Source organism: Periplaneta americana, chromosome 11, assembly GCF_040183065.1.
Source record: "Periplaneta americana isolate PAMFEO1 chromosome 11, P.americana_PAMFEO1_priV1, whole genome shotgun sequence".
Classification (NCBI taxonomy): Eukaryota; Metazoa; Arthropoda; class Insecta; order Blattodea; family Blattidae; genus Periplaneta; species Periplaneta americana.
Window position 1 is genome coordinate 25,685,446 of NC_091127.1, and position 24,592 is coordinate 25,710,037.

At 34.6% G+C, this 24,592-nt stretch overlaps 1 protein-coding gene across 1 annotated transcript in view; it reads left to right on the top strand.

Moving 5' to 3' along the window:
* The first annotated feature begins 1,343 nt into the window (after positions 1-1,343).
* Positions 1,344-24,592, top strand: part of LOC138708683 (octopamine receptor beta-1R-like) — a 60,171-nt gene continuing 36,922 nt past the window's right edge. Inside the window, exon 1 of the mRNA XM_069838770.1 lies at positions 1,344-1,594. Within this exon, the coding sequence (XP_069694871.1) occupies positions 1,344-1,594 (251 nt within the window). The remainder of the gene's footprint in view (positions 1,595-24,592) is intronic.

Consider the following 24,592-nt stretch of genomic DNA (forward strand, 5'->3'; position numbering starts at 1 on the left):
TTTTCGACATCGAGGGGTCATATTTCAGCAACAGTTAATTTAATGGAAGGAAGATATAAACCACAACATTATCAATAAAGAGAAATCAAATGAACTGTGTATTTCATTGAAAAAAATGTGCAAGGATGTGTTGACTTGACGGGACAATCAGGACGTCAATGTTGTCTAACACGTCGGTATGATAACCTAAGATAGAGTACAGTCCACTTTATACAGGGACATCATTTTATTTTTACTTCGATTTTTATTGTACCTGAGTTTTTTTATGTACTTCACTCCCATTCCTTCTACTAATGAAGTTCAACCGTCCTCCACACAGAACCAATGCCGCATATGCAGTCAAAGTCGCCTTATGGTCATAGTAAACAGTATTGAGTTAGTGAGTATAGTACGGTCCAGAAATATAGTTGCGTTTTCCAGTGAAGAAAGAGCTTTCAATATTGAATCATATTTTCGCACAGATACTGTACGTCCGTTTTCTTACGTTACACCCCGATTTTCCCCACCTGCTTCTGCTCGCCCCTCTGTAAAGACTAGTGGTTCGGCTGACTTAGTTCTTTTCTGAAAACATTTTCTCTTAGGAATTGGACGTCTACGTAATATTGTACAACTGTTTAAAGTAACTTAAATAAGTTAAGTAAATTAACTGTCACGTGATTTCCCCTTTTCTACGATCCTGCGACATAACCACTTGGACGGACAGTAGATAGCAATATGAGTAATTTTATCTTTTCGGATAGGGCAGAAGTGAAGATTGAGTTTACAGTACGTAAGGTACGTACTCTTTATGGAGTAGGTACAGAATTATTTCAACATGAGTTAATGGTACGAAGGACGAAACTGGAAATTGGAATTAGGTATAATAGTCTAAAGTGAGATAATAAGGACAAACGAACTGAAGCCAGTATCGAAATGAACGTCCACCATTTTCAAAATTCTGTTTAAATATCCATATTATGATTATTTGTCAATTTAAATCTACTCTCTATATTGTAGGCTAATGTGCTGTAGACAGTATAATATACACTGCATAATGAATACGTCCGCATGGACAGCTCAGTTCGTGAGTAAAAACACTTATTGTTAATACTGTACTGTATTTTGATTAAAGAAAAACCTAATGAAAATTATCAAACTCAAAATCGTGATATTTCCTAGTTCACGTAAATGGATGAACTACTTTTCTTCCCTCCTATACCTAGTAAAGTGATTTGTTTGTACTTTACGCCAGTATCATCAAACTCCGGTCGTAGAAGGGGGTAGCAAACAGTGTTTTCGGTTCTCAACCGTTAATCCAAAGGTATAGCCGGGTTAATATTAAAAATGCTACTAAAAATAAAATGATGTCCCGGTATAAAAATAAACATCATATATCTTTGGTAAGTAATACTGTAAGCAATCCGTGGTGTGACAACCCATGTAGGGCCAAGCTCGACCAGCAGACTGCTATCCTCACGTCTACATGTCTCAACGACAACTACACTTTCAACGCAATATTCAGCATCGAAAATCAACATGGACGAAAAATGGCCAAAAATGTTCGCCTTAAGTCTATCAGAGACAAGGAAAAGGATGTAGGGGAGAAGTGGGTACAGTAAGACAGGAAGAACAGTGAGACATTTTTTATTAGATGGTAAATTTTGATGTTGAGATGTTGGTAAGAGTGGAGTTGTGTGTTGTATGAGTAAAGTAACAGTATTTTCATACTCGATTTGATTCTAGTTATAAAGGTGAGTGATGAAAAAATAATTCGTAATTTTTCAATCTGTAAATAAAATTTTGGCTTGTGTTTAATGAAGGTTATATTGGATATACATATGAGATATAAATATGAATGTTTTGTTACCTAATACTATGGTATTTGAGATTATGTTTGGCAAGGTTTCGTCTTTCTTGTTTTAATTTTGAAGTGATGGCGTCATTTTTAAATGAACTATGCATAAAGGGAACAGTGAGACATGCCATTGAAGGGTACACTGAGACGTCTCACCGTTCCCATGTACCAATGATTTGCAAAAACAAACTGTAATTATCAGGGAAAGGATTTATATGTAAATACAAATTTACTTATAAAGCTAATATAATTTATATTTTGCATTATCTTTATGTTTCACAATGTGTAGGGTTCAAAAATCATACTTTTATTTTCCATATTTTTCCATATTTTAGAGTTTAGTACATATTTTCGTTAATTTCCATATATTTTCCATATTTCATATAAAACACTCCATATTATATTAGGTTTAACAATAAAACAAAACAAAATTCCATTAACTTTTAAAAATACATTTCAACAATAGAGATTTAAACACATGTTCAGTAATCCCTTTAACATCAGAGTTATTTGAAAATTAGCAGTCCTATCAACAATGGGAAAGTAAGTTACAAAACTGTATTAATTTAATTTAAAATTTTTAACAGACTTCAGTTGTGCAGCTCAACAGTTAAATGCCAGTCAGAGTACACATAGGTTCAGTTTTGTAAATCATACTATAAAGACGGTAAATATGCCAAAAGTACGTCATTCAGTCAATTTAAAATCAAAACTAACAAGTTACATTTCAGAATTTAAAGAAGATGGTTTATCAACTGACAATAAAATATTATTTTGTAATTTGTGTCAGTGTGCAGTATCATCTACACAAAAGTTCCTGGTGCAACAACACATTACAACTAGTAAACATCAGGCCAACAAACAACTAAATTCCAAGCAGAGACAATTGTTTTTAACACAACCAACAACATCGAATGTAAGATCTGAGTTTAACATCGACCTGTGCCGTTCTCTCATCTCTGCTGATATTCCTCTCTACAAACTAAAGAATAAGGTCTTCAGGGAATTCCTTGAAAAATATACTCAACATACAATCCCGGATGAGTCAACACTTAGGAAGACGTATGCTCCATCCATCTACGATGAGACAATACAGAAGATAAGAGATGAAATTAAAGATAGTTCAATTTGGGTTTCCATTGATGAGACTCCCGACAAAGATGGTAGACTTGTTGGTAATGTAGTTATCGGTTTGTTAAGTGAACAATATTCTGAACGAATTCTTTTACATTGTGATGTTCTAGAAAAGTGCAATAACAAAACTATAGTTAAACTGTTCAACGAAGCTATGGGTATCCTGTGGCCAAAGGGTATTATGTACGATAATGTGTTATTCTTTATTAGCGATGCTGCCCCTTATATGGTCAAAGCTGGACAAGCATTATCTGTTGTATATCCTAAATTGACTCATTTTACTTGTGTGGCGCATGCATTTCATCGTGTGGCAGAAGTGGTCAGAGACAATTTCCCTAAAGTAGATTTGTTGATTTCATCAGTGAAAAAAGTATTTCTCAAAGCTCCCAGTAGAGTTAACGTGTTGAAAGAAATGTACCCTGAAATTCCATTGCCACCAAAGCCAATTTTAACTAGATGGGGTACATGGCTAGAAGCAGTTGAATATTATGCCGAACATATAGACTCTATTAACAATGTTCTCCTTGCATTGGACTCTGAAGATGCAGTCTCAATTGATACTGCGAAAACAGTTACCTGTGACATAAGTGTGAAGAATGACTTAGCTCACATTCAGCATACATTTTCATGCATCATAAAAACGCTCAAAAGTCTCCAAAATAGGCACCTTTCACTATCTGAAAGTTTTGAAATTATAAATAGTACTGTGGAACAACTGAATCGTGGTAGAGGTAAAGTTGCAGATGCAGTAAGAGCTAAGGTGGACACTGTACTTTCAAAAAACCCTGGATATGAAGAACTACAAAAGGTTGTTGCTGTGATGAGTGGTGAATCAACAGTGAAGATTAACTTGGACTTATCCCCAGCAGACATTGTGAAATTGAATTATGTACCAGTTACTTCTTGTGACGTCGAACGCTCTTTTAGTCAGTATAAATCTATCCTCAGAGACAATAGAAGAAGATTCACTTTTCAGCACTTGAAAGAAATGTTTGTAACCTATTGTTATGGTAACAGACAATAAAAATTGTGTTTTGTTGAAACTACATTGGAAGATAAGGTACGTCCATTATATTTTTTGTTTAGTTTGATTAAAATGTACCAATATTTAACGTACATAGTCATTTTTTTATAATTTTAAGTCCATATTTAATTCCATATTTTGGTAAAAATCCATATTTAATTCCATATTTTGGTAAAAATAACTACATATATATTTACATATTTCATATATTTTTAGTCCATATAAATCCGTTCCCTGGTAATTATATTACATTTACTAGTAACTAACATTAAAAATGAACATACTAGTAACCAATTTAGGAACTGTAGCTTAAAATAATGGATACATTACATTTTAATGGTTTCATAAATAAAAAATTATTCACAAAATTTAAGAAAATGTTAAAAAAAATAGTAAATAATTACATTAAATTCTTATAATCATAAGCTCTTTTGTCACCAGAAATTCATTTCATTTTTTCACAAAAGTTTGAAATGTCATGGAAAATTCACTTTTCCTAATGTTCCAGATGTTTCAATGGTTTCGAAGTCAGACATCAAAATGGTTCTAAATAAGCCTACAGAACATGTCAAGATAAAGAGACTGCAAGTTTTTGTTTTCTTTTGAAATAAATGTAAATCATTTCAATGTCCGTTAATAGACACTGTGGTGTCTCACTGTACCCTCCTGAATGGGAACAGTGAGACATTTGAATTTTTTTGACAAGCGCGTACTGTATATTATGTCCTTCATCTATTAACATTTTTCTTTATGTATTATTATACTCCATGATTTAATGCCCATTTCTATTGCACTTGATTTAAAAATACTTCAATTATCACTTGCATACATATGTCTTAATATTTTGTGTCTCAGTGTACCCACTACTCCTCTTTCCCGAGAAAATCCTCTACAGCAACTGGTTTTCTACCACAAATGCCATCATGATTTCGACGGGGATCAAACCCGAGTCGCCTGGATAGGAGAGCAGCGCGTCAGTGCTAAGCCACAGACGCGGCCTTATTCTCTTAACAGCATACTCTTAGCGTGTACTAATAAATAACAACGCATTTGTCGTAACACTAATTCTGCATGCCACTTGTTGAACGCCCTGTATAAATAAAGACGTCACGGAAAATGAATTGAATGGAAATACAAGGGTATAGAATTAACAGGGAACTGAAGGCAAATAAAAAGGAATAAAAGTACGACGGCAATAACGAAGAGATATTGCGGACAAAAAGAAAAAGAACTTTCTTTCTGTGATGTAAAGATAAGACGGGAGCAATTAGGGAGGTGCCACAAAGGAATGCATTCTTTTGGACCGTCTTCCAACTCAGACGCTCTTCAGAGCGCCTCGTCCTTGCCGTACACATATGACCCAGCTAAATCTCGGGGGAGGCCATGGCTGATTCTTTGCATGGTCGTTCCCTAAGAAACGTATTTCCTTGCAGAAAAGAAGACGAGATATAGTAAAAAAAAGTTGAGGGATCAGAAATCCCTTTTGCAAAGAATGCAGCAAACGAAATGTATACAAAATTAGATCTACGTAACAGTAACAACTTGTACTTTTTACTGTATTTGTATATACAGATATATATTTTTTTCTGTAATGTTAGGTTATATGGAACTGTAAGATACATTCAAACGATGTATAAAGTGCAGAATTTCTGTATGCATACCTTTGTAACAATAATATGTCAAGTATTCAGAATAGGCTACAAGAAGTATATTTAAATTCTATTATGAAGACAACCGTCTGACTTTTTTTAAGTTAGTTATTTAACGACTCTGTATCAACTACTACGTTATTTAGCGTCGATGAGATTGGTGACAGCGAGATGATATTTGGCGAGATGAGGCCGAGGATTCGTCATAGATTACCTGGCATTCACCTTACGGTTGGGGAAAACCTCGGAAAAACCCAACCAGGTAATCAGCCCAAGCGGGGATCGAGCGCAACTTCAGAGCGGCAGGCAAGCGCCTTAACCGACTGAGCCACGCCGGTGGCTGACAACCGTCTGAATTCCATAATAAAATTAAGTTATTATTATTATTGTTATTATTATTATTATTATTATTATTATTATTATTATTTCTACTTCTACTACTACTACTACTACTACTACTACTACTACTACTTTTAGTTGGTTATTTAACGACGTTTTATCAGCTATTAGTTACTTAACGTCGAAGGGATGGTATTTCACGAGAAGAGGTCGAGGATTCGATATAGATTACCTGACATTAGCCTTACGGTTTGGCGAAAACTCGGAAAAAATCCAACCAGGTAATTAGCCCAAGCGGGAATGGAACTAACGGCCGAATATTATTGTTATTATTATTATTATTATTACTATTACGCTAAACTATATCTTGTGCTAAACTGTAATTGGCCTTGTGCTGTTGTTTTGCACGTTAATATTCTAATAAAATAAAATAAATAAAATAAAATAAATAAAATAAATTACTATTATTATTATCTTTATCGTCATCATAATCGTCATCATTATTATTATGATTATTATCACTATTATTATTATTATTATTATTATTATTATCATTATTGTCATCATCGTCATCATTATCATCATTATTATTATGATCATTATGATTATTATCATTATTATATTATTTTTATTATTATTATCATTATTTTCATCATTATCACCATCATTATCATCATTATTATTATGATCATTATCATTATTGTCATCATTATCGTCATTATTATGATCATTATCATGATTATCATTATTATATTATTTTTATTATTATTATTATCATTATTGGCATCATTATCACTATCATTATCATCATTATTATGATCATTATCATTATTGTCATCATTATCGTCATTATTATGATCATTATCATGATTATTATCATTATTATATTTTTATTATTATTATTATTATTATTATTATCATTATTGTCATCATTATCACCATCATTATCATCATTATTATTATGATCATTATCATTATTGTCATCATTATCGTCATTATTATGATCATTATCATGATTATTATCATTATTATATTATTTTTATTATTATTATCATTATTGTCATCATTATCACCATCATTGTCATCATTATTATTATGATCATTATCATTATTGTCATCATTATCGTCATTATTATGATCATTATCATTATTATATTATTTTTATTATCATTATTGTCATCATTATTACCATCATTATCATCATTATCATTATTGTCATTATCGTCATTATTATGATCATTATCATGATTATTATCATTATTATATTATTTTTATTATTATTATGTTATTTCATTACTTTTATCAAATACTAGGTTATTTAGCGTTGATGGGATTTGATATTTAGCGAGGTGAGACAGAGGATTCGTCATAGATTATCCGATATTCGCCTTACGGTTGGGGAAAACCTCGGAAAAATCCAACCAAGTAGGCTAATCAGGCCAAGCGAGAATCGAACTAACGTCCGAATATTATTATTATTATTATTATTATTATTATTATTAGTTGGTTATTTAACAACGCTGTATCAACTACTCGGTTGTTTAGCGTCAACGAGATTTGTGATAGCGAGACGGTATTCGCGGAGATAAGGCCGAGGATTCGCCATAGATTACCTGACATTCGCCTTAGGGTAGGAGAAAACCTCGGAAGAAACCCAACTATGTAATCACCCCAAGAGGGAATCGAACCCATGCCTGAATATTATTATTATTATTATTATTATTATTATTATTATTATTATCGCCGTTGTGGCTATGTGAATAGCGCGTGAGCATCCTCAACCAGGTATGCTTCTAGTTTCACAGTGACGTCAGCTGCAAAACGGCTGTATTTTATATTTCGGAAAAAGTTTATACTTTCACCGATTTTCAAAAACATTGTCTACACAGAACTCATGCAGCCTCTAGTTAAGTTCTATTGACAGCTGAACTGTTTGATATTTTGTACAACGTAACAGATAGCTGTGTGGCAATCATTTTATTGAATTTTTAGAAACTTAATGAGAGAAAATGAAATAAATAAATGGTGCAGATTTATATTACATGGTTTGTCATTCATATTCTTTTATTTTTTGCTCTGATACGCCAACCCAAATCAGCTGATTACGTCACAGCCAAGCAGAGTCCATCCAGGCGAGTAATTTCCAGTTTGTGAATACAATATTTTTAATTGAAAGTGGTTTCTCGATCGCGTTTCGAATTGAAGAGACAGGAGATTGAGAGGGGCGAATAGGCAGCCCGCGATACCCTACTCCGTTGTTCCCCCCTGCGCTCAATACACAACAAATCAATCACCTGCATCAACTGGCTTTGAAATGGCACAGTATTAGCCCTAGTGATTACCCATCTCTTTCCCAAAGGAGATCCGCTTACCACTCTTCCTCCATTTCCCTTAGTTTTGCCTCTTATTTTACTTCTTCCTGCGCGCCTTCACAAATTTCACTACCAATCTATCTATCTAACTACCAACGTATTCTACCTATCTACGTAACTACCAACGTAATTACCTAGGTACCAAAAGTAATCTACCTATCTATCGGGGTAATCTATCTATCTACCTACCTACCGACCAACGTAATCTACCTATCAACGTAATCTACCTAACTACCAACGTAATCTACCTATCAACGTAATCTACCTAACTACCAACGTAATCTACCTATCAACGTAATCTACCTAACTACCAACGTAATATACCTAGCTACGAGCAAATGCTGGGTAACTTTCGGTGCTGGACCCCGGACTCATTTCACCGGCATTATCACCTTCATTTCATTCAGACGCTAAATAACCTAGATGTTGATACAGCGTCGTAAAATAACCCAATACAATAAAATAAAAAATATACCTAGCTACCAAAAGTAATCTACCTATCTACCAAAAGTAATCTACCTATCTACCAAAAGTAATCTACCTATCTATCGAAGTAATCTATCAACCTACCAACGTAATCTATCTATCAACGTAATCTATCTATCTACCAAAAGTAAGCTACCTATCTACCGATGTAATCTACCTATCTACCAACGTAATCTACCTAACTACCAACGTAATCTACCTAGCTACCAAAAGTAATCTATCTATCGACGTAATCTATCTATCTACCTACCAACGTAATCTACCTATCTACAAACGTAATCTACCTACCAACGTAACCTACCTAACTACCAATGTAATCTACCTATCAACGTAATCTACCTAACTACCAACGTAATCTACCTAGCTACCAAAAGTAATCTACCTATCTATCGACGTAATCTACCTATCTTCCAACGTAATCTACATAGCTACCAAAAGTAATCTACCTATCTATCGACGTAATCTATCTACCTACCAACGTAATCTATCTATTTACCAAAAGTAAGCTACCTATCTACCGACGTAAGCTACCTATCTACCGTCGTAATCTACCTAACTACCAACGTAATCTACCTATCTACAAACGTAATCTACCTACCAACGTAACCTACCTAACTACCAATGTAATCTACCTATCAACGTAATCTATCTAACTACCAATGTAATCAACCGAGCTACCAAAAGTAATCTACCTATCTATCGACGTAATCTACCTATCTACCAACGTAATCTACCTAGCTACCAAAAGTAATCTACCTATCTATCGACGTAATCTATCTACCTACCAACGTAATCTATCTACCAAAAGTAAGCTACCTATCTACCGACGTAATCTACCTATCTGCCGACGTAATCTACCTATCTACCAACGTAATCTACCTAACTACCAAAAGTAATCTACCTATCTATCGACGTAATCTATCTATCTACCTACCAACGTAATCTACCTATCTACAAACGTAACCTACCTAACTACCAACGTAATCTACCTATCGACGTAATCTATCTATCTAACTACCAACGTAATCTACCTATCTACAAACGTAATCTACCTATCAACGTAATCTACGTAACTACCAACGTAATGTACCTATCAACGTAAACTACCTAACTACCAATGTAATCTACCTAGCTACCGAAAGTAATCTACCTATCTATCGACGTAATCTACCTATCTACCAACGTAATCTACCTAGCTACCAAAAGTAATCTACTATATATCGACGTAATCTATCTACCTACCAACGTAATCTATCAACGTAATCTATCTATCTCTCTACCAAAAGTGAGCTAACTATCTACAGACGTAATCTACCTATCTACCGACGTAATCTACCTAACTGCCGACGTAATTTACCTAGCTACCAAAAGTAATCTACCTATCAATCGACGAAACCTATCTATCTACCTACCAACGTAATCTATCTATCTACAAACGTAATCTACGTACTAATGTAATCTGCCTAACTACCAACGTAATTTACCAACGTAATCTATATATCTACCAACGTAATCTACCTATCTACCAAAAGTAACCTACCTATCTATCGACGTAATCTACCTACCTACTAACGTAATCTACCAACTACCAACGTAATCTACCTATCAACGTAATCTACCTAACTACCAACGTAATTTACCAACGTAATTTACCAACGTAATTTACCAACGTAATCTATATATCTACCAACGTAATCTACCTATCTACCAAAAGTAATCTACCTATCTACCAAAAGTAATCAACCTATCTATCGACGTAAACTACCTACTTACCAACCTAATCTACCTATCTACCAAAAGTAATCTACCTATCTACCAAAAGTAATCTACCTAACTACCAACGTAAACTACCTACCAAATATAATCTACCTAGCTACCAAAAAAAATAAAAATCAAAAGCCAAAATCATTTGGGAGTTCAAAATTTGGATTTTATTGGTCTTTTGCATAGTAAGTATGCTCTCAAAATTGTTGTAAAAATTATTATAAAAAAAGTTTTCATTCTTAGTGAAGTGGAAAACTTGAAACGCATGAAAAATATGTCTGCTATATTGTACTTCGCTGCCTCTTGAGACGATTTTGTAGACGCGTCACAGTGAGTGCATCCCTTTCTTCTCAATCTGTCCAGAAAGCAAACGTGATTTTCTATCCCCTATTCCTTGTTATCTTGTTATTATTTATTTCTGTAGACAAAATCACCAGTTAAAAAAACAGAAGTTCTTAATATATGAGTGTATGACATATTGCAAATATTGTATTCTGTGTTACTGTAGCAGTGCTGTTAGCATTAGTTTCTCTAATCTGCTCTTAATTGCAAATTATCGGCAGGAATTAGGATGACGATGCTATCAGTGAGTGCAGTGACAGGTTGCTATAGCAACTTGTGCTGCTACTGCAGCGTCTAATCATTTCCATGATTATAACTAAGATAGGCCTACTGTTTTTCACAGCAAACATGCTTCTGCTAAAGATCGCACTGACCGATAAGAATGCTGTATGAATTGACACGAAATCAGATGAGAATGAATTGTTAATTTTTAAGCGAAAATGTTTTAGAAAAATGTTGGGAGCAGTTCGAGATACAGATATTTTGGAATGGAAGAGACTACACAATTGTGGTCACAATTAATGGAAGAAAATTACTATGAATTGGGCATTTAGAAACTCTGTTCACAGAAACCGCTATAGGGAAAAGATCATTTGGAAGGATTAGGCTTAGATAATGGGACAATCTGAAGGACCTACAAATTTTAGAAATTCATGATAATTGGAAAATTGTTTGTCAATAGAGGTGGGAACGATATATCGGTTTTCACGAAATGCCGATATTTTCGTTTCGATATAGCGATATATCGATATCGAAATTTTGATTCAATATATCGTATAATATATCAGTTTTCTCACAAATTTATCGATTTTTTGTGGAATAATTATCATTATCAACAACAACAAAATCCACACTAGACAACTCCGATACTTCCCGAGAGATGGCGCTACTGAAGGTGGACAGTTACATAATTGTGCAACCTCACTCAATACCTTGACCTAATTGGCTGGACTGGAATTCGAATTCAAACTGTTTAGTATGCAGCACCAAATTCAAAATGCAGCGTGTGCGAATTTGAGACAGACGGGAGGTTTATCTACTACTATTTTAATATTGATATTAATGTTCTCCAAGGCAGGAGTAACTCCCACCCTGAAAGAGAACCGTCTGACCTCAAAACGGATATCAAAACTTTTATTTCTATATTCTGAAATGGAAAGAGAAACAAGGATTTAATACCGATGTGACATTTGTTTATGTCTATGATTTCTATGCACAACCTAGTGCTGACATTCTATTTTCTTATATCTTTTAGTGCATAAAAATTTTATCTGTAGTAATGTCACGAGAGGTCTGAGATTCGCCGATAAATCCACGAGCGAAGCGAGTGGATGTATCTGGGAAATCTCAGACCTCGAGTGACATTTATTAGGACTATTTCGTGAATAAAATAAAAATATAAATAACATATCCCTAAAATTCGATCAAAAAATGGTAATAATTGTTTATTAACGAATACTTTACCTATTCAGACATTGTGAAATTGAAATACTCGTAGATGAATATCGATTACTGCAATAAAGAAATTCGATGTTATTATTCAGTAATGCCAATTGCGAAATACAGGTTTAACAATGTTAATTACATGTACTGCACTTTTATCTTATTACTATAACATAAATACATTATTTTTCATTATCTGCTGAAATCATAATTTAATTTAACAGTAACAGTGGGGACAGCTATATACCAATGCTTATGTATTCATAGCGAAACATGTTGCTACACAGTGAAGCCATCTCTGTATAGATAGGCCTAATTAAAACACGAATTTTATTACGCCATACGGAAGGCAGTTTGATCAAAAGACCTTGTTATTACTATGCATGGTCACTGGGTTTGATATGCGATGATAGGTTATGTTACCTGTGGAAGCAGGACCAATCTCAGCTGTGTCTTATTTCGACCGTTACAATCAGTGCTACATGAAAGCATTTTTTATAGCTCCACAAACGCATTCTCGCTGTGGTGTGTAACGGAACTAAAGCTGCATCTACACAGTTCAATATTCCAATCGCGTATGCGTGCAATCTGGGAAGAATATTGAAAGAATCAAGTTTAAAAGGTACGTTCAATTAAGGTGCATGAAGATTTTGTGTCTAAATGGTGCGCCGTTTTGAACGTCGTCTTCACTGCGTCAATATATTAATTAATATTAAATATCAATCTTGCATTCATTGCTTTAAAGTTTAAATAAAAGTTTAACCGTGTAGTTACATCTTAATGTATTCATGATCATCAATTTACGGGGAAACAGTTGGCGACAACGACTAAACAAAAGAACGACCATGCGATAAATTGATAGCGATAAATTTAGCTGCAAAAATTATCGCAAAGTCTGACTGTGATTGGTTGGAATTCAAAATTTCATTACACTTCATTGGTCTAAAATGGTATTACGTCATATAAACGAAATAGTCCCTATAATTCTATGTTGTTTGGAATGTTGGAGTGTAACAATAACTTGCGATGGGAACTTACTACAGAAGGAATGTATCAAATCAACAGTGAAGTTTGTTAAAACTTGTAACATTCTAAGTTCTGTTTACTTACATTTAAAAATAATTACAAGCTCTGTTTACTTACATTTAAAAATGATTACGTTGTTAGATAGAAAAGAGCATTATATCTGTGTCCTGGATTGAATCCTATATAGCATTAGAATAATTGAATCGTGTTCCAATATGAAATACTTAACCATGTAAAGTTCACTTAACTCTTTTCCGCTATTTCATTTAAGCTTCCTTACCTCCACCATAATTTTGATTTAGGTTAGACCTACATCATATGGTATTGAATATGTATTGTTTATTGTTACAATTTTACATTTATGCTTTTGATTGTTATGATGTTAATTTCAATGGTAAAAAGGAATATTAAGTAATTTTATTGTAATACAGTAAAGTACGCCTGAAAATGCAATTTTCTTACGGAATAGCGATATATCGATAATCGTTCGATATATCGATATATTTTCTGCGATATATATTGTTTATCGAAATTAGGTTTGCAATATATTGCAATATCAATATATCGGTATTTAATTTATTTCCATCACTAGTACCATATTGTAAACCCAACGTCCCCAGGCTTTCATAACCAACAATACTTCATAATATCATATCGAAAAAATCGAAAAATCGAAAGAGAATTGGGAGGAAAATTTTTAAAAGGTACGCAAAATGCGTCCTTGCAAGGTTTTTGGGACTGTACAAAACTAAATATGTGAGCTCCAAGCCTGTTGGCCACTAGTCTCACTCCGGGTTACGCTGCTCCACTGAAGGAGCTCTAGAAAATTTTGAAGGGGAAGCCGAAATTGGACGTAACCTCTTAGGTACCACATACGCGAGGGGGACTGATATTTGATCAAGTGATCACGGAACGGGAAGAGGAAGAGCTGGCTGGTGTTTGCCGTTAGGATGGCAAGACGCCGTCATCTGTTGTTCGATGACAAAGCATGTGAAGGCCGTCGGAAGAAGCGCCGTGAAATCTAAATCTGCAATTTGAGAGGTCCCTGTCCTTTCAATTGCGACTAATTGAGTGACCTCCTATATTTAATAGACAATTTATATGTTCTGAACTAGGGCATACGTCGTTTATAATAAAGGGAAATACATATGGGGAAGGGCATATAGGTCCGTGGCCCATTTCTTATAGGGCTCATCCCGACATTTGTCTTACGCCTGAGGAAAACCACGGAATACCTTAGGCAGGATGAGTTGTCTCATATAAGAGACTAGCCAATTTGGGTATTATGTAGGAGGTGATTGTTGTCATGAGTCTTGTTGACTTGTCTCAATTCCGAGACCAGCCATTTGGCTATATGATGGCTCAATTGCGAAGAGGGGGAAAGATGTAATTGTTAATTAATTTAGAGTTAATTAGGGAGATTCATGGGGATATGAGTGCAGGTCCGTGACCCATTTCTTTTAGGGCTCATCCCGACATTTGTCTTAGCGCCTTAGGAAAACCATGGTAAAACCTTAGGCAGGATGAGATAATATCATAATTATCATACAACAATTTCAATAGTATAAAACCATAACTTTGCAGCGAGAGATAGTTGTGATCAGTTGAAATTCAACGGATTTCTGTAATCCATGGGTGAATAAGCACGTGAGTCAAATAGCACGCATAATGACACAGTAAACATTGCATCTGGGATTCGTCGATCTGTTTCGGTTAAGTGCAGACGTGTCATTTATCATCCTTCTCATTATTCTTGTCGTGTGTTTTTGACAGCAATTTACTAGCTATAAAATTATTTGCAATTGCTTTAACGTACTGTTAAAGTTGATTATGTAAAGATATTGATTTTCTGGAACAAGACTTAACAAAGACATTAAAATTCGGATTCATTACTTAATAGGACGTCTATAAATAAAGTGAAAAGTGGAAGAAAATAGAATTTGTGATACAGTTTATATCCTTTCCATTCATTTATTCGTTCATAAATTCAGCCATTAGTTCATTCGTTCATTAATTCATTTATTAGTTCATTCACTCATTAATTAATTCACTCATTCATTGTTTCATTCGTTCGTTCATTAATTCATTAATTCATTCATTCGTTCATTCATCCGTTCATTAATTAATTCATTATTTAATTCATTCATTCATTGGTTCATTCATTAGTTCATTCATTCGTTCATTAATTTATTCATTAATTCATTCATTCATTCGTTCATTAATTCATTCATTACTTCATTCATCGATTAATTAATTAATTAGTTCATTGATTCGTTCATTCATGCGTTCATTAATTCATTCATTACTTCATTCATCGATTAATTAATTAATTAATTAGTTCATTGATCCGTTCGTTCATTCATTCGTTCATTAATTCATTATTTAGTTAATTTATTAGTTCATTCATTCGTTCATTAATTCATTCATTCGCTCATTCATTCATTCATTAGTGCATTCATTCGTTCATTAATTCATTTATTAGTTCATTCACTCATTAATTAATTCACTCATTCATTGTTTCATTCGTTCGTTCATTAATTCATTAATTCATTCATTCGTTCATTCATCCGTTCATTAATTAATTCATTATTTAATTCATTCATTCATTGGTTCATTCATTAGTTCATTCATTCGTTCATTAATTTATTCATTAATTCATTCATTCGTTCGTTCATTAATTCATTCATTACTTCATTCATCGATTAATTAATTAATTAGTTCATTGATTCGTTCATTCATGCGTTCATTAATTCATTCATTACTTCATTCATCGATTAATTAATTAATTAATTAGTTCATTGATCCGTTCGTTCATTCATTCGTTCATTAATTCATTCATTAGTTAATTTATTAGTTCATTCATTCGTTCATTAATTCATTCATTCGCTCATTCATTCATTCATTAGTGCATTCATTCGTTCATTAATTCATTCATTAGTTCATTCATTCGTTCATTAATTCATTCATTCGCTCATTCATTCATTAGTGCATTCATTCGTTCATTAATTCATTCATTAGTTCATTCATTCGTTAGTTCATTAATTCATTCATTATTTCATTCATCGATTCATTAATTAATTAATTAGTTCATTGATTCGTTCATTCATGCGTTCATTAATTCATTCATTAGTTCATTGATTCGGTCATTCATTCATTAGTACATTCATTCATTCTTTCATTCCTTCATTGATTCATTCATATATTTTTTTCTTATTTCTTTGCTTTATCTTTGTGGAATATGTATTGCTTGGTTTGGGTATTCAAATATTCTACGAGAATATGAATTTGATTTTTTTAATGCAGCTTTAATCAGAATAAAATTCCAAGCAATCATCTCCGAATCTATCACCCAGGCAACAATATGACCACAATCTCAAATGGCATTCAACTGCAACTAATACTAAATTATGTCAATATAATTATCATACTGACTTATATTTAACTGTCCATTACATTTTATCAACAGTAATCTCACTAGACGTTTTGATTTATCTAGAGAAAATCAAAATTCGAGTGGGATTTAATTGGCTATTACACGATTAGAAGAAAGTATATAAAGATTAGAAGTAACTAAGTACTCCAATACAATAAAATATTAATTTACTTACGAAAATACAACTGTCTTCAAATGTATTATTGTACCATCTCAACATTACAAATATTACGCTAGATGCATGCTAGATGGCAGTAGTGAGTTACCGGTATAACCGGTATGATTACTAGCAATGCCTTCTCGTCGATAAGTTCTCGATCTATACACGATGACAGTGTTACTAGTCAAGAAGGCTTTGTTGATTCAGTTTCATTTTTATTAAAACCGTTGCATTCCACTTCAATTATCCGAATCCCAGTAATCAACGTCACTTGACAGATGATTTTCAATAAATCTTAATATTAAACAATCTCTGATACGTGACTATCCATAATGTCATACAGCAGAAGCTATAACATAACCTAACTAATATACACAAGTGTTAGAAAAGTTTTAATTAACGACGATGACATAAAAAATAAACATGAATAATTTTAAAAGGAATAATTATTGAATGTACAATTTTCAAATTTAAATGTGGTTGGTGGTTCAATTGATGTTATATTGGACGTGTGCGTAATAGAAGTGGAACTCGTTGATTTAGGCCTACATGGTGTATTCAACTTATTCAGGATTTCCGAATGAATAATTTTTTAAGGAATAATTATTGAATGTACAATTTTCAAATTTGAATGTGGTTGGTGGTTCGATTGATGTTATAGTGGACGTGTGCATAATAGAAGTGGAACTCGTTGATTTAGGCCTACATGGTGTATTCAACTTATTCAGGATTTCCGAATGGTGTCCTTCATTTATTTGTAAATCGGATTTCAGAAGATGCATAGGTATGATCAGTGATTTTTATTCATTCTTGTTCTTGAATGCCAATGCGAGTGATATTTGAAACTGCTGTGCATCGACTGGAGTGGTTTGTAATGATATATATATATATATATATATATACATATTTTTTTTTTTTTTGACGTCCAGACCAGCGCAGTTTGAAAACAAAGAAACAAATGCTAGGGACGCGATAAAATTAAACAAATGCTAGGGACGCGATAAAATTAAACAAATGCTAGGGACGCGATAAAATTGTGCGATAAGCAGCCATGATTGGTTGAAATACGTCCTTTCGTACCGTTTTATTGGTCAAAAGTAGTATGACGTAGTAAGGGTGTAATAGTCAGCACAAAATACTGAATTAGTTTTCATCCAAGAGACAATCCACAAGCAGTACATATTCAAAGTATTGTTCTTTATCACTAGAATTCGAACAAGTATATACTAAAACAGATACTTAATATGAAAGAAAATATTCACAAAATAACTGAATCGCTATTATTTAAAAGGGCGGAAGTCACATTTTTTCAAAATTCATTTTTTTACTAAAATGTGTTCTCTTATAATAGACGCATCAATTTATATTAAAATAACTTTAAAAAACACAGTAAAGATGGTTAAAATGCAACATAATATTTCATAATTTACGTTAAAAGTGCAGATGTCTTGGACAGTTTTCTTTCTCTCCTGTAAAATTTGTATTTTTTAACTTCCATTCTTTTAACAAATAGCGATAGAGATCCACTTTAAACTAATATCACAATAAATACTTGACGCGCGTTGAGGCCTTTGCCTCTTTTGCCTGACGTCAATTACCTGTCTGCTATACAGGGTGTTTAAAAAATGGTCAATAATTTACAGATGAAAAGTACAAACTGAAATTAGCAAAAAAACCTCAATGAACATTGGTCCGCAAATTAACCCGTTCATTCTATATTCCCTTAGACAGTGAAAGACTGTACCGTGGCCTCCTAGATCACCGGATTTAAATCCGATTAGATTTCTATGTTTGGTGTCATGTAAAAAGCCTGGTTTACACTTCTGTGGCCAACAAACTTCAGGAATTGCGGTTTCGGATTGAACGTACATTTCAGCAAATAAGGAACGATCCAGGACTGCTTGAGAGGATTCACAGATAACTACAGACAAGAGCACAACATTCATATGCATGAATGCATTTTGAACACCTGCTGTAGGTAGAATTCAGTTTGGAATATCTGCATGTCTGCCCTTATTCTGCGAGTAATCTCAACAGAAAATGTGCATTTTCTCGACAATGATAATTTGCAGACTAATGTGTATTGGAGCTTTTTTACTTGGGTTAGTTTGTACTTTTCATCTGTAAATTATTGACCATCACATTTAAAACACCCTGTATAGTATCGCGTAACATTGTTGACTACGAACACATAGAGTCGATGTTACTAGTTGTAATATGTCATACTGAAATAGAAGATAAATTTCTTATCGGAAACTATAAACAATTAAATTTCTGCATGATGATAACAGTGCTGTAATTTCTGCATGATGATAACAGTGCTGTAAATGTTAAATAATAATAATAATAATAATAATAATAATAATAATAAAAATAATAATAAAAGCCGTAAATCCCCAGTGGGGCAAGGCCTCCTGCTTGGGCAGGGGTGGCTAAAGTCTTGACCATCAGAAGAGCCGACCTGATGGTCTATTTACATTCCTAGTTCTTTGTCCACAATTTCACTAGCACTGGTTGTTGCTCCCGCTCAAAGTTGGTTGACTGTGTCCTTCCACCATGTTCTTTGGCGTCCTATTCTGGTCCATAGTCCTCCTAGCTGCAACTTGAACTCGTCCCCCCATCTGGTTCTCGGTCGTCCACGGTTTCTCCAGCCAATTCTTGGATCCCACTGTGTCGCCATGTGTGCCCAACTGGTAGGTTGCATCCGTACCACGTGTCCTCCCCAGCGCCATTTCGTCCTATTAGCTAGTGTGACCACGTCCTCTCACCGCTCTACCATAGTTGAAACAAATTTATATTCCGTTGGACGCATTCGTGTCGACGGAATTTAGATACCATGCGGATACCAAAGATTATAATATGCTACATAATTGAAGAGGAAGGGTTGATATCAACTGAAACTCTAACCAATCAACAAGATAGACGACTTCCCTACGCCGCTTCGCCGCCGTACTTCTTCGTTTCTGATTCTGTCCTTCAGGCTTATTCCGAGTATTTTCCTTTCCATTCTTCTTTGGCATCTTCTTAACCCAGATAAGACTGACGTCCTACATATAGGACACCGGACGTCTCACACAAATATGATAATAACATTGACTATGACAGACTAAATATAAGAAAAAAAATTGGAGGCAATTTATAACACATAAGGATTATGGTATCATGATTGCCGACTATGAAAATCTTACACAGCAATGTTAAAAAGATAAAACGTCTGGGTCCTATATATAGGACGTCAGTCTTATCTGGGTTAATTTTAATGCCTGTTTCTTGGTGAGTGACCAGGATTGCGACCCATATGCTGAGTGTTCAGTTCGAAGTGTGTCATGGCTCGTTGTATGCCGTTATGAGTCTAGTCGTTGAGCCTAGAGAATTCAATCTTCATACACTTCCACAGAGGCGTATTACGTATGTGCCAGAGAAGTTGCCTAGCAAGTACGGCGTTCATTCTGAAGAGTGCCGGCCCGGATGGCTCAAGCGGTAGGGGCACGGCATGTCTCTATCGCTTGATCCGAAGGATTGTGGGTTCGAGTTCCGCCTCGGGCATGGGTGTTGTGTTTGTATTAGTGTAAGTAAAAACAAAGGAAACAAGTGAAAAACGAAAACAGAAAACAAAGATAACTTTGGTAAACTGTCTCTGGCCGGTCTAAATTTAGTTTAAAAAAAAAGAGTACTTACCGATACGTACGGTAACACCTGTAGTGGCAGGAATGTGAACTGTTTGGAAACACGTACTGAAGTGAGTTTTTTCTTACTGTCGGGATATGTGGAGAGGGTTAAGACGATTACTTACGTATTTGTTGACATTAACTTGGACGGTCAACATGGACACGGAGCATTTGATTTGTATTGTGGAATGTTGCCGTACGCAACCGATGATAACAAATACCCTGCGTACGACTTGCCCGCGCAAAACACAGTTCGAAAGAGGTTATGGTAGCCATCTGTTGCTACGACGTTCAAGTTATACCGTACACGTTCTCAAGTTCAGATTGAACGCCTTGATTAATAGGCAACTTCTCTTACATAAAAGCTGAAACTCGCTTCAAATCGCTGACTCACAACAGTGACGTCATGACACACTTTGAAATGAACACCCAGTAGAAGTACAGGTACAATGCAGCTGTTGAAGAGCTGCCTCTTGTTCTGCAGTTTCTGGCTCTTGTCCATTAGGATGAAGGACAGACTCCAAAACTTTCTCCATGCCGATGCTATTCGTCTATCAATTTCTTTATCCATGCTGTTCTGAAATGGTATGGTCTGGCCAAGGTAAATGTATCGCGTGACAAATTCGATGTTCGCATTGTTGACGATCATCTGCCCTTCTGCGTCATTTGTCAGTACTTTGGTTTTGCTGGTGTTGATTTTTAGGCCTACTGCCATGCTTTCTTCGCACAATTCGTTAAAAGTGAATATAAAACGAATACGTGAACACCACACACATTAATGAAACGCTCTAGAGAAATGTAATCTTGTCGAGTAAATAGCGTAACTCTAAAGAGTGTGCTAAAAGAAGACCAATGTTTCGCTAATCCAACGGAAACTGCATGCCGCTATTATTTAGTCTACAAAGAAATGTAATAATTCCTCTACCAGAGATAGTAATAAGAATTAAAGCCCTATAAATTAAGCAAAACGTTGGAGATAATCCGCAGTTTACAGCAAATTCTAGATGGTTATAAAATTTTTAAGAGCAACAAGGAATTCGATAACAGACATTGCTAGTTATAAAGTAAAGTGCAGACAATCCTGCGACTTCAGATTGTATTAAAGAACTTTTCCTGGAAATAAAACCTCATCGAGCAACAGAAGAGCACATTTTTAACGCAATGAAACGAGACTATATTTTAAATGCTTACCTATAAAAACTTAACATCTGTATCCGAGCATAATTATCCAGTTTTTTAACAAGAACAAAGAATGAAATACGTTGCGTGTTTTAATAAGAATTGAAAACATAAATCAAGTCCTACTATAGTCGCAAAAGTTTTAAAAGACGAACAGCATTTTAACTTTTGAATAAGGAGTTGCTTCCAGTTCATCGCGCATTCATAGCCTTGGTACTTGAACACTGACGTTCAAAGATATCTGACCCTACTAATCGATAGTGATCGATAATTTGTTGGTGTAAGTGCGGCTTCTTAAAGGTACGGTCACTCATCGCTACTTTTGCAGGCCAACTTTTGTACTGCAGCTACAAAAGTTGCGTGTCGTGTTCACACGTAAGCCAAAAGTAGCGCGCTGCACGCTACTTTTAGTGCTGCAAAAGTTGCAACTGGAGGTTGCGAGTCTGTTCACACACAAGGCGCTACTTTTGCAGCCGCAGTCATGAAGCAGGTTTCCATCTCCGTGTTGACTTCTCAATATACATTTTGTGGTTATGTTCGCACTATTAAGAAACTCATGCGAAAGCTTCCTTATCTATTATTTGCTTTTCTGTCGTATCTAGTATTCAGAAATTGGCATTATTTTTACTAAAAAGGTTTTAAAATCGCCTATATACTTAAATGATAACCAACAGTATATTCACGTAATCAATGTTGGCAACCCTCCTGTTTGGAACTACGCTACGAAAAATTTAAAAAATGAATTATATCGTCAGCAATTATACTCAGACTGTGTTGTGTATTTAATAACTGTTACAAATAATTTATTTTCATCACATTTAACATTAAAATATATCCAAACAATAAACGTATCATTGGCACATTTGGGTGGTAACACTGGTTGCAACCGCAGCAAAAGTTGCAACAAAACCGATATCAAAAATGCTGCGGCTGCAACCCTGAGAACCCTGTTCACACGTCGCTACTTTTAAGCTGCGCGCAGCATGGAAAAGTAGCGGGCAGCAGGTTCGGCAGCCACTACTTTTCGGGTTGCACCGTTGTTCACACGTCGCAGTACAAGAGTTGCGCAATTTTTTGTACTGCAGCGCTGCAAAAGTAGCGACGTGTGACCGTACCTTTAGTTATTACCTCTACGAATGTATTATGGCGAAGATAATAGTCAGTGTTATTAATCGTACATAAATATACCCGTATTATAGAATTCAATTTTTCATACCACTCTAAAACAAGACTGGATTAAGCTGGAAATCACTAACATTGTTTTTTTTTTCTCGCTGTTATTTATACTCGCTTTAACATCTCTGGTCATATCGCGAGTTAATCTTCTATGTGAAATCCGAAGGCCTGTGTACTATTGTTGAGACTGGTTCTATTGTTGTGAACTAGATGACGACTTTATGTATTACTGATGTGTTATGATATGAATATGATTTCGATGATGAATGAAGCCGGTGATATTCAGGGATGATGTGACCCGAATTTCCTGGCATTTGCCTTACGGTTGATGGGAAACCCTGAAAAAAACCTCAATCAGGAAGTTCAAGCCGACCGGGAATCGAACCCGGTCCCTCTGCGTAAGAGATCAGCATGCTGACCTCTACACCACAGAGGTGGTCACTAATATTGTTAATTATGAGAATAATTTATGTTTGATCCACGTAACTATTTTTTGCGAGACTTTTTAATGGTGCCACCTATTGAGAACTAGCAGAACTCTTTCAAAGTTTGTCAATTTTTTATATCTTTGGTTCTGATTTATCCCTTGGTTTCAAAGTTCATTTTTTTCATTTCATTTATTATATTCCATAGATCTTACATGAGCAATGAAGCTTAAGATGTGGAACAAGCCAAAATTTTACAATGTTGAAATTACAATTTTTACAAATTTTTACAATTTTTACAATTATTTTACAATTTTTACATTTTTACAATTTTGTAATTTTCTACAATTTTTTACAATTTTATACAATTTTTTACAATAATTTGGCAAGATGTAGTGAGATTAGGTGAGGTCTGAGGATTCGCCAAAAGATTACCCCACATTTGCCTTTTGTTTGGGGGAAACCTCGGAAAAAACCAATCAAGTAATCAGACCAAACGAGGTAGAAATGAAGTGAGGCCGAGGATTCGCCGTAGATCATCCAGCTTCAGTCCCACGGCTGGGGGAAACCTCGGAAGAAACCATTCAATGAGATTAGAGGGGGATCCAACCCAAACCCGAGCACAGCTCCAGATCTGCAGGCCAGCGAGTCTGCCGACTGAGCTACATCGATGACTCTGCTAAAAATATACAGTACATTGCCAATCAGATTTTAAATTTACAAACTCAAACGATTATTCATCAGTTGAGCTATATGTATAATACAAAACAAGTAAGTTAATTAAATTTAAGGCATAAACACGATGGTTCGCTTACACGATCATAAAATAGTAGGTCAGATACTTTTTAACGCCAGTATACCAAGATTTCTGGAAATGGCAAACGACTAGGATGTGTTCTAGTTATCTGCTTGGTGGGTGGTTATTGTAGTTTCATTGCTAATATTATAATAGAAGTTAATTTTTATGGAAAGCTCAAAACGTACTGTATAATGAAAATATATGTGTCATTTTCGTCACACGGTTTACTTTTCTGTCTCGGAAAGTAAAATATTTTCCTACCCCTGTTATAAAATTAAGATTGTCCTACTTCTAAGCAGTGAGAGCTGTTTGCTGAAAGCGCTTTTCCTCCGGATTTTT